The sequence below is a fragment of the Phyllobates terribilis genome, unplaced genomic scaffold (genome assembly GCF_046119375.1).
Source record: "Phyllobates terribilis strain yellow unplaced genomic scaffold, ASM4611937v1 Scaffold_11__3_contigs__length_659146591, whole genome shotgun sequence".
NCBI lineage: Eukaryota > Metazoa > Chordata > Amphibia > Anura > Dendrobatidae > Phyllobates > Phyllobates terribilis.
In genome coordinates this window covers 293,658,528-293,670,610 of record NW_027362771.1, presented here as the reverse complement: position 1 = coordinate 293,670,610, position 12,083 = coordinate 293,658,528, and the positions used below count along the sequence as shown (strand labels likewise).

At 42.9% G+C, this 12,083-nt stretch overlaps 1 protein-coding gene across 1 annotated transcript in view; it reads left to right on the top strand.

Moving 5' to 3' along the window:
* Positions 1-12,083, top strand: part of TAF3 (TATA-box binding protein associated factor 3) — a 138,085-nt gene that overhangs the window by 1,531 nt on the left and 124,471 nt on the right. The window contains exon 2 of the mRNA XM_073652439.1: positions 4,320-4,562. Within this exon, the coding sequence (XP_073508540.1) occupies positions 4,320-4,562 (243 nt within the window). The remainder of the gene's footprint in view (positions 1-4,319; positions 4,563-12,083) is intronic.

Genomic DNA, 12,083 nt, shown 5'->3' with positions numbered 1-12,083 from the left:
ATACCTGCAGGATTTGTGTGTCCTGCTGGGTTTTTGCAGACACCCCCTTTGAGTGATGACTTAATTTAGTGATATGCCAGTGCTTGCTGAGATAGGAGTAAGGATTTTCCCACAAACAAAAGTTAATTTTAATCAATAGATCTTGGAATAATAATAAGTTCCACAATTGGATGTGTTTATATAAAATGCTCCTGTGCTGAGATAATCTTATAAATGTGCCCCTGCTGTGTACTGTGTAATGGCTGTGTCTGACCTTGCAGGAACACAGTCTGATCATATCACACCTGGGCAGGGGAGGATGCAAAAGACTGTACAAATCAGCTGTTATGTTCTTGGGCAGGACATAGAGATCTTTGAGGATCTTCCTCCAGAGCTTATTTTAAATGAAAGGAGGTGTTATCAATGTGAGACATATAGATCAAGAGAGCAGACGGTCGGTCATTACATGTCTCACACTGGTAATGTCCCCGTTAATTTACAATAAGCTCTGGTGGCTGATGCTCACTTTCTATGACTTGCTTGCCTCCTGAACCCCTTCCCAGGACATGACCTACCGTTATGGTATGGAGCAGACTAAGGAGTCAGCTGTACCATTTGTTACACATCAGGCATATGCATCTAACAGTAATGAGCGAAGCAAGCGCCATTTCTTGCTGTTTAAAGCCCCCGTCACACATGGCGAGATCGCTGCTGTGTCACGGTTTTGGTGACGCAACAGCGACCTCACCAGCGATGTCGCTATGTGTGACACTTTGCAGCGATCAGGCCCCTGCTGTGAGGTTGCTGATCGCTGCAAAGTGTCCTGGACCATTTTTTGGTCGTTGCCCTCCCGCTGGTCAACACACATCGCTGTGTGTGACCAGCGGGAGCAGAGATCAGGCTGGTAACCATGATAAACATCGGGTTACTAGGGGCACACGCACACTTAGTAACCCGCTGTTTATCATGGTTACCAGCCTGCTAAAGTGAGCGGTAACCTCCCACTCACCGTAGCAGAGTGGTAACCATGATAAACAGCGGGTTACTAAGTGCGCGTGTGCCCCTAGTAACCCGCTGTTTATCATGGTTACCAGCCTGCTCCTGCTTCAGCAGGCTGGTAACCAGGAGCAGGACATCGTGGAAAGATTCTTTCCACAATGTCGCTGCTCCCCTGATCGTTGGTGAGCCTGCCTGTTTGACAGCTCACCAGCGATCACATAGCGACGCAGCAACGATCCCTGACAGGTCGTATCGTTGTCGAGATCGCTGCAGCGTCGCTAAGTGTGACGGGGCCTTAACCCCCTGTGTGCATCATTAAAGGTGCATGCTCCTGCCACGCAATGCGATGATGGACTCCTGGTGGGTTTTTATGGCAGCCCTGGACTTGCTGAAGCCCCCCTCTCCGTCACTGCTAATTTAGGCCTCCTGTGAAGCGCAGCCATAGACTGGGTGCCATAATAGACCATGATTAATACGATATACTATATATACAACATTATGGAAGCATTGCAGTATGTATTAGTATAAACTATTACATGATCGAAGGTTAGAGTCCCATGGGGACTAAACAGTATAAAATAAAAAATAAATAAAATAAATCAAAGATAAATAAACCTTTTGGTATTGTCACATATATCAATCAGATTTATGAAAATCTATATTTTTTTTAACCCATTAGTTATGATTTTAAATGGAAAAAAATCTAAAGACCAAAACTGCAGTTTGTTTACAATATGCTCTTGATGCAACAAAAAGCATTCAGAGCGCCATTAAAAACTACAGTTCAGTGCACAAAAAATAAGCCTCATAACTTCTTTGATGGAAAAATAAAAAAAGCCGGGGGTTTAAAAAATGGTAACACAAGAAAAACATTTTTTAAACAAAGTACAGAATTTTGAAGGCACTAAAACCCCAAAACATGAGTTTGGTATTAATGTACAGTTATATGAAAAAGTTTGTGCACCCCTATTAATCTTAAGCTTAATGTTTTATAAAAATTGGTGTTTTTGCAACAGCTATTTCAGTTTGATATATGTATGACCAAACAACTCAATCTTGGTTTCATCAGTCCACAGGACCTTCTTCCAAAAAGAAATTGGCTTCTCCAAATGTGCTTTTGCATACCTCAGCCGACTCTGTTTGTGGCGTGCTTGCAGAAACTGCTTCTTTCGCATCACTCTCCCATACAGCTTCTCCTTGTGCAAAGTGCGTTGTATAGTTGACCGATGCACAGTGACACCATCTGCAGCAAGTTGATGCTGCAGCTCTCTGGAGGTGGTCTGAGGATTGTCCTTGACTGATCTCACCATTCTTCTTCTCTGCCTTTCTGATGTTTTTCTTGGCCTGCCACTTCTGGCCTTAACAAGAACTGTCCCTGTGTTCTTCCATTTCCTTACTATGTTCCTCACAGTGGAAACTGACAGGATAAATCTCTGAGACAGCTTTTTGTATCCTTCCCCTGAACAAATATGTTGAATAATCTTTGTTTTCAGATCATTTGACAGTTGTATTGAGGAGCCCATGATGCCACTCTTCAGAGGAGATTCAAACAGGAGAACAACTTGCAAGTGGCCACTTTAAGTAGCTTTTCTCATGATTGCATACACCTGGCTATGAAGTTCAAAGCTCAATGAGGTTACAAAACCAAAAAAAGTGCTTTAGCAAGTCAGTAAAAAGTAGGTAAGAGTATTTAAAACAAGAAAATGATAAGGGTGCCTATACTTATGCACCTGTCAAATTTTGTTTGAATGCTGATTGCACATTTTCTGTTAGTACAATAAACCTCATTTCAAGGCAGAAACATTACTGTGTCCAACAGTTATTACATATATCAAACTGAAATAGCTGTTGCAAAAACACCAATTTTTATAAAACATTAAGCTTAAGATTAATAGGGGTGCCCAAACTTTTTCATATAACTGTAATTGTTCTGCCCCGGAGAATCCGATTATCTGATTTAGTTATAAAAGCAAAACCTTAAAAAAAAAAAAAAGTTTTTTTCCACAATTTCAGTTCACTTGGAGCTTTTCCCTGTTTTTCAGTACATTATATGGTAAAATAGATGGAGTCATTGAAAAGTAAAACTCATACTTCAAAAACCAAGCCCTCATTCAGCTATGGCAACTTTTTATTTTTTTTTTTATCGCTCTTTGAAGATGAGAGAAAATAATGAGAATGCAAAAAATAGCCGCTGCGGGAAGAGGTTAAAATTTTCTGTATTGATTTCCATACAGATTTCTACATCATGTGGTTATGGCTTAGTGAAATCTCATCCTTCTTGCTGTTAATGTAATACACTGAGGATTTTCTGCACACTGTGTGTGTGTGTGTGTGTGTGTGTGTGCGCGCGCATTTCCTTAGGCTGCATTTTTTGGCCAGTGATTGATGTTTTAAGGGCTCTAGTTCACTTACTGCAAACAAGGGGGACGATATAGTTGGCCCCTGGGTGCTACGAGAACTCTCCTGTATGTTGGATGAGGGGAGGGGGGGTTCATGGTGTAACAAACAAGGGCAACATCTATTTGTCGCAATTGCTTTTTATTGCGGCAGGCAGATGTCAGCTTTATATATTGGTCTATGGCTATGGGACACCACATTCTGCAGCTCCATACTTCTAGTAGGTCAAGCGGCACAAAAATACGTGTGGTGCCATTTGGCTACTAGGAATGTGAAGAATACTCTCGACTCACTCTTGTGTATTTGTTAGGAGCGCTCTCGCACCTTCTCTCCTGCCTCCCCACTCTCCCTCGCACCTCTCTGCGTGACTGTTAGACTGCTTCCTATACACATGTCCAGCAACCTGTCAGTCACTGCAGAGGGCCAGGAAAGTGCTCTCCTAAAGAATCCACTGGGCTCACAAACCATGTATCTGCTGTAGTATTTCAGCACTCCTAGTGGCTAACCAGTGAGGGATTGGTTCTGCATAGTTACACTGGGTGATGCCCCTGCCAGAATATGGTGTGCCCGCTTTGTAAACTTTTGCATGTATTACCCCAGAGGCTTCATGTGACTGTAATTAACCCATCTGACTTGCTTTAATCTTTTATTCGCCCCCTAAAGTGCACCTTTCACTTGACATGTAAGCAGTTTTGATCCCTAGGGGCCGGGCCCCTGAAGTGCAGGGGTGGGATCATTCAGTTTAGTGCTATGCTCCTCCTTTTTGTAAATGATTTGTCTCTTTCATACAGAAACTCTGTTAATGATTTTTTTCACTATTTTTCTTATGTCATCTCATTGGTTTCCCCATGTAATACTTAGTTGAAATATGTACTGCTACATCCCAAGTATCTGATTTGTTTATTTTTTTTTTATTGTGGTGCTTTGTCTTTTTTGTATTCTAGACGGACGTACGGACCCTGTCCTGGACGATGTAGGACAAGCCTTTAAACTGATGGGGGTGAATCTCCATGAACTGGAAGACTATATTCATAATATTGAACCAGTCACCTTCCCACATCAGATCCCGTCCTTCCCGGTTAGCAAGAATAATGTGCTGCAGTTTCCTGCTCCTGGAAGCAAAGATGTTGAGGACCGGAAGGAATACATACCGGACTACTTGCCACTTATCGTCTCTTCACAAGAAGGTATTGTGATCTTTTCCAATAATTTTCCTTCTGTTACTTTATCTGACAGACCAACACATTTTGGTGATGTAAACCTGGCGATTGGTCAACTTCTGATCCATCAGATACATGTGAAAGATCATTGGTTGAGCCTGTGATTTCAGATTCCCATTGATTTGATTTTATTCACTGGAAATCTGAAACCATTTCCTAAAGGGAATCTGTCATCCATTTTTTGCCACATCTGAGAGCAGTATAATGTAGATGCAGAGACCTTGATTCCAGCGTTTTATCACTTAGTTTATTGGGTGCAGCTGTTCTGCCACAGAGTTGTTAGATGTAGCACAGCGGAGAAAGCTGTGATACATCTCTATGGCTCTCTATGTACATTGAGAGGCTCTCTATGTACATTGTCTGTTGACAGTGAGCTGCTTATCACAGGTGGGGGTGGAGTCAGACAGCTAGTCACAGCAATGATGATGTCCTAGTGATAAAACCTTCATTGTAGATAAACAGCCCACAGCCTGATAAGTGACACATAGCTGAATTAAGTGTTTCAACCCCCGACCTCATGCTGTCCTCAGATTACGTAGCAAAAAATCTGCTGACCGATTCCCTTTTAAAGGGTTTTTCTCCTTGAAAACTTCTGGCTGCAGTTAATTTTTAAAAATTCACGTTGTGTGTTTTTAACCCTCTACTGGTCCAGGGCTGAGTCTCTGCAGCTGCTCCTGGTGTCTGACATTGTCTGGCACGCTGACATGTTGACAGCTCTGCAGCCAATAATGGAGCTCAGTGGCTAATACCACCAACTGGGGCAGAGCTGTTGAGCTGAGTTATTGGAGCACAGTCAACATGTCAGCTTTCTGGACAATAACAGACACCGACAGTAGTGGTGGAGCCCAAGTTCTGGTCCCAGAGAGGTTCAGTAAAACAGTGGGTTTGCAGCTGTGGGACAGGGATTTTCTGAACCCAGAAAACCTTTTAGGGTCTGTGCACACATTGCAGATTTGTCACCCCTTTTTTTTTTTTTTTTTCTTCTGCCAGCAAAGTGAATGAGATGCCTGAAGTCTCATCACATGTTGCTTTTTTTTCCTTGTATATTTGATGCAGATTAAAATCTGGAGCATGTCAGTTCTTTCAGCGGTTTTGCTGCAGATTTCACTCATACTAATGAATGGGGAAAAATCTTGACCAAAAATGTGTCAAACGTTAGTGTTTGCCGCTGCATTTTTCCTGCCAAGAGATGCAGAAATTTTTGCAATCAAATACTGAACGTGTAGACATACTCCCAATGGGAGTGTATCCTAAGGGTATTTGGTGCATTTTGAGGTTTCAGATTTTCTGGCATTTGTAATATTGCAGTTCTGCTCTTTTGTTGATATGTCATATGTAGTGTTGAGCTTTCAGATACTGAAATATCTGGTATCGACCGATATTCGCGGTATCGGAGTTCCGATACTGAGTTCCGATACTTTTAGAATATCGAATACCGGAATCGGAAGTTCCCATAATGCCTGTGCTCTGCAGTGTCTCTGAAGGATGACAAGCTGGATGGCTAAGAATAATGTAGAATGTATTACATGAAAAGCCGGCAATTCAGCAGCGGCATACACCGGTACCCGACAATTTACAACAGAAAGAATAGAGCTTCACACATAGATTAGATAGATAGAAACATGTCAGTCACATATATAAGAAGTACAGTGACAGTGTTGATTACTGTACTTGTCATTTAGTGTTAAAATAAAGGATTTCTTAAAAAAAAATAAATAAATAATAATAAAAAAAAAAAAAAATTGGCATGGGGTTCCCTGTAATTTTAGTCTCTAGCGGAGGTTAAGCAGACGGCTGGGGCAGATGTTTGAAGCCTGGGAAGGGGGTAATACCCACGGAGCTTCCCAGGCTACTAATATCAGCCCCCAGCTGAATACCTAGCCTTTACTAGCTATTAAAATGGGGGACCCCAAAAAGAAGACATACGGTCCCCCCTATTTTAATAGCTAGCAAAGGCTAGGCAGACAGCTGGGGGCTGATATTAATAGCCCAGGAAGGGTGCCATGAATATTGGCCCCCTCCCAGGCTAGAAACACCAGCCGTCAGCCGCCCCAGAAATGGCGCATCCATAGGATGCGCCAATTCTGGCACTTAGCCTCGCTCTTCCCACTGCCCTGTAGCAGTGGCAGTGGGGTAATAGGGCTGGGGTTGATGTCAGCTTATGCCAGCTGACATCAAGCCCAGGTTAGTAATGGAGAGGCGTCTATAAGACACCCCCATTACTAACCCCATAGTCAAAGTTAAAAAAACACAAACGCCCAGAATAAAGTCCTTTAATTGAAATAAAGACACAATTCTTTATTGTTCTAAATTAAACCATACTTACCATCACGCCCATTCCAGCTGAAGCCAATGTATTCTGCAACAAAACTAAAATAATAAAGCAACCTCATCCTTACCTTTCCATGGTTTCCAGGACGTCTCCAGCTCTGCTACATTCACATGACAGGCTGGATCGCACCCGAAAGCTGCCATCCAGCTTGCCATGCCTTAGACACTGAGAAGCGCAGGCATGCTTGCGCTCCTCAGTTTCTGGATGTGACGGCATCCAGATGAGCCGAGTTCATGTCCAATGAACTCAGCTCACCTCATGCACGTCACTGACAGCGTGGGAAAATTCTCCTGCGCTTGCCGTGTCCCATTGACTTGCATTGGTTTCCAGTATCGGAATCTGCGATATCCGATATTTTTTTGGGTATCGGTCCGATCCAATCTGATATTTCCCGATATCGGAAGGTATCGCTCAACACTAGTCATATGTTGAATAAAGCTGCTTTGTTTTTGATACGTCCTTGTATTTGGCTTTGACAAAACTATTGAAACCATCATGTGTGGATTACTCAGAGTTGGAGTCGGAAGTCAGGGAAATTGAGGAGTCTTGAGTCCGTGGTTTGTCTTACCGACTCCACAGCCCTGGTTGAATAGGAGATCAACACATTGGGTCCCTGGCTCCTTTGAATCCCTATCAGTTGGTATGAGAATATTTCTAATGTCTGGAAACTGGGTATTTAGGGCATGCCTTAGTTGCAGATACCTAATGAAAGTATGTCTGGGGACTTGATAAACCTGTTGACATTAATCAAAGGTAACAAGAACACCCTGGATGTATACCTGCAATAGTGTCTTGACCCCAAAGTTCGACCAAAACTGAGCATCTTGGTGAATGTAGAATGTGTGTCCTTGAATTGAAAAATCTTTTTGGTGGCCCTCCACATTTGACCCGAAAGTCTGTGAATTTGCAATAAGGATCGGGAGTATTGCTGTGGTGCCTCCTCAGACTCTGAAGGCTCAAACAGTGCTCAAGGTGGTGGTCCGAATTAGGCAAATGAAATCTGTTATCCGGTGTTGTAGAAAGCAAAGTAGTATAAGAAGTCTGGGAGTGCCGCACCAGCAGAGTCTTCCGAGGAAATGGCAAACAAAAGGAGAGGACAGAGGGCACCCCTGTCTAGTCCTTCTCCCCAAGGGAGTTGATGAGGACCTAAAACCGTTATTCCGGACCTTGGGTCTCCGAGATCGATACAAGACTGCAATCCATCTTCTGAACCCGTGTCCAAAGCCAAATTGTCAAAGGACATTCTCAAGGTATGCCCACTTGACTGAATCAAATGCCTTGGCAGCATCCAGAGATGCCGAGGCGCAATCTTCCTGATCTTTCCAACCCAACTGTGCAATTACCTAGGCTCTCCTTATATTATTGAATGTAGACCGGCCCAGAATAAATCCTCACTGGTCTGGGTGAATAATTTTGTGAATTACTTTTAGTCTATTAACTAGAATTTTGGACAATATTTTATAATCTAAATTTATTAAGGATATGGGTCTATATGATGCACAATCTTTGTGACGCTTATCTGATTTTAGTATTACCATGATAGTGTCATCATAGAAAACCTTGTTCCAGTGAGGAATTATAAACTGTAAGAAGATGAGGAGCCAGTTGGTCTAGTTATCTTTATTTAGACTTCCATAGGGAGTCCACTTGAACCTGGAGACTTCCCTCGTGCCATACCTCTAGCCCTTTCCGTTTGCTATTTTTCTTCAGTAATGGGAGTCTCTAGGACCACAGCAGTCTCCTCTCCGAGGATCTTGGAGATTTATACCATCCAGATATTCTAATAGTCTCCTCTGAGTAGTCAGCCCGAGTGGAGTACAGGTTCTGGTAGAAGTCAGAAAATGCAGACCGAATCGGACACCTCCCTCACCCAGGATCACAAATTCAAAGGAACGGAGGAGAGTCAGTATAAAGCCCCCGTCTCACATAGCGAGATCGCTGCTGTGTCACGGTTTTGGTGACGCAACAGCGACCTCACCAGCGATGTCTCTGTGTGACACTTTGCAGCGATCAGGCCCCTGCTGTGAGATCGCTGCAGAATGTCCTGGACCTTTTTTTGGTCGTTGCCATCGCTGTGTGTGACCAGCGGGAGCAGCGATCAGGCTGGTAACCATGATAAACATCGGGTTACTAGGGGCACACGCGCACCTAGTAACCCGTTGTTTATCATGGTTACGAGCCTGCTAAAGTGAGCGGTAACCTCCCGCTCACTGTAGCAGAGTGGTAACCATGATAAACAACGGGTTACTAGGAGCGCGTGTGCCCCTAGTAACCCGATGTTTATCATGGTTACCAGCCTGCTCCTGCTTCAGCAGGCTCGTAACCAGGAGCAGGACATCGTGGAAAGATTCTTTCCACGATGTCGCTGCTCCCCTGATCGTTGGTGAGCCTGCCTGTTTGACAGCTCACCAGCGACCACATAGCGACGCTGCAACGATCCCTGACAGGTCGTATCGTTGTCAGGATCGTTGCAGCGTCGCTAAGTGTGACTGGGCCTTTACAGTTAACTATAAGTGCTAGCAGACACCCAGTCTGATTGCCAAGATCAAAAAAAGGATTGTCTGGTAAAGAATAGATGTCTACCCACTTTGCCTGTTTAAAAGTTGTAGGTATTGTCTTCCAGTCTGGAGTCACCTGTGTTTATTTGTGTCAGAGGGGTCAGCCGCAAAGGCAGCCTTTAGTGACCTACATTGTAAGGCTAACGCCTCCTCCCAAGAGGATTATTTATTTATCTATTTATTTTTAAATATAGTAGCAATGATCAAAGCGGAGCACTCATCAATGCAAGAGACCTATACAACATTAAACAGGTCAGCCTCAACAGAAGCTCTGTTGCACAAAAGTTGAATGTAAAGTCACAAATCTGATCAATCACTTAACAACAAAAGTCCCGTTCTTGTGGCACAAGCATTAGAGGAGTCCATATGGTTGCATCGAAGCCATCACTGCCCGGATTGTATATCCAGCTGGAAAAGATTGGCAGTGAAGTCCTTCCTGGACAGAGTAAATGGGCTGGGGAGGACTAAAATCCAAGTAATCCATCAAAATTACTTTTGGGAAAAAAAAAACGTAGAAAACCAGACTATGTAGTTATGGTTACCAGATTCTAGTGCTTCACCTTCCGTCTCTTGGTCAGTCATCAGCCTCAGTAGGGGTGGCAAAGAAATGGGTCAGGTCTGCGTCAACCACTGGTAGCCGAGCTGGGTATGCCATAGAATATGGTATATGGAGATCTCACAGGCGACGGTTCATGTTGATGAATGTGGCTCTTTGCTTTCATCTAGCCATGCAGAGTACTATGTCTTGGTCCTAGCAGTTTCCGTATCTATTGCAATTTAGGGAAAATCTGCACATAGAGCTCAGCAAACTTGTAAGAGGAATTTACATGTTGTGGATTTCAAACAGGCACCGCAGGTCAGTTTTCGCTGTATGTTTTTTTTTTTGTTTTTTTACAAAAAAAAATTTCTATAAATCTGTTCCACTTTGCCAAAATTATAAGACGCTGTGTTTGCTTTGCACAGCGTCAAAAGCTCATCGTGGGAACCTAATGTACATAGTTTATATTGCGAAACCTGGTGACAAATCTGCTTTTCAGCTAAGGTACTCTTACACCTTATGAGGCTGATTTTACTTAGAAAGCTTGTTAGAATAGCTATACAATCCTGATATGAGCACGAAGAGTCCAAGGAATTAAAAAAAAAAAAATAATAATAATAATAATTTTTCTTGCGTAAATTTTCAAAAGAAGTACATCAGCCTCATCGATCTAATTAATAATGCATGCAGTTTCAGATTTCTGACAAATACAGGACAGGTTCAATGTGTCATTTGTATTTGATGGATGTTGTAATAGAAGAAAAAAAAAAAGCGTATGATGCTATTCATATAGCTGCCGCGTGGGGATTTTTTTTGTCATTTGAATTGCTGATACACACTGATCAAACACTGGTGAAAAGCAGTCTGAATGAGGGATAAATAAGAGAGCCCCTTCCTGCATTAGGACTTGAATAAAGTTTCTGGGAAGAGGCTGTAAGTGTGGGGGAAGCCCAGGAGTTCAGTTCCCTCCACACACACTATATTACATAGCCGGTATCTGTGTCTAACAGCTGAGGTCAGGCTGGTAATCATTTAGATGCTGATGTCAGGATCTCACAGTGGCATCTACAGGTGCTCGGTGCATCAGGGCGGGGCTAAGCATTTAAATAGACCTTCCTGGCTTGCTTTCCCCTTTTCCGCTCGCTCTTCACCCTCCCCCTCTTTTTTTGATTGACTTCTCTGGCTTCATAGACCCAGGAAAGGGAGGAGACCGGTGGTAAGATGTGTATAAATAAATGGCCCTGCCATGCAGCACCGAGTGCCTGTAGTTGGTTCAGCAGTCATTCTGTGCTGACAGCCCTTTTTTTTTTTTTTTTTTTTTTTTTAATAGAGTGGTTGCCAGAGCATGCATGCACCAGCTCCTATTCCCGCCCCCCCTCCCCCTTCCCATGCGATGTGATTGCAGGGAACCGATGGGATGTTATGGTCGCTGGGAACCTGCTGAAGGCCCTCGTCTTTGCTGCTGAGATTTTATACTGACTGAGCTCCATAGGAAAAAAAAAAATATGTTTCCTATACACTGCAATACCTTCGCTTGTACTGTCAACAATTGCATGTCTAAACCCCTTTAGGGAGCTGTAAAAAAAAATAATAAAATACGTTTTTAAAGAAAATGTATATAAAAATTCATATTGCCCCCCTTTCCTTAAAAATAAAATTAAAATCTATTTGGTATTGGCATGTCTGTAAAAGTCCAACCTAATAAAAATATAACATTAACCCATATGATAAACACTGAAGAGTACGATTTATATTTTTCATTCTCGCATTGCAATACGAAGTAACCAAAACATCCTATGTACTCCAAATTGGTATCAATAAAAACAGTGCGTAAGGGCCCTATTGTTACGCCAGAAACGCGTCAGTCTTTCATGGCTATCATGTGAAACTTTTCCATTGGGTTTTTTTTTTTTTGTTGTGCAATAAAGATTATTTATTCCTTGGATGTGCTGCTCTTTCTCTATACCTGTGGCCTGGACGGTTTACTGGAACAAGGGTACCCATACATACTAAGCCAGTGGTCTCCCCCCCCCCCCCCCCCCCCCCCCCCATACATACTA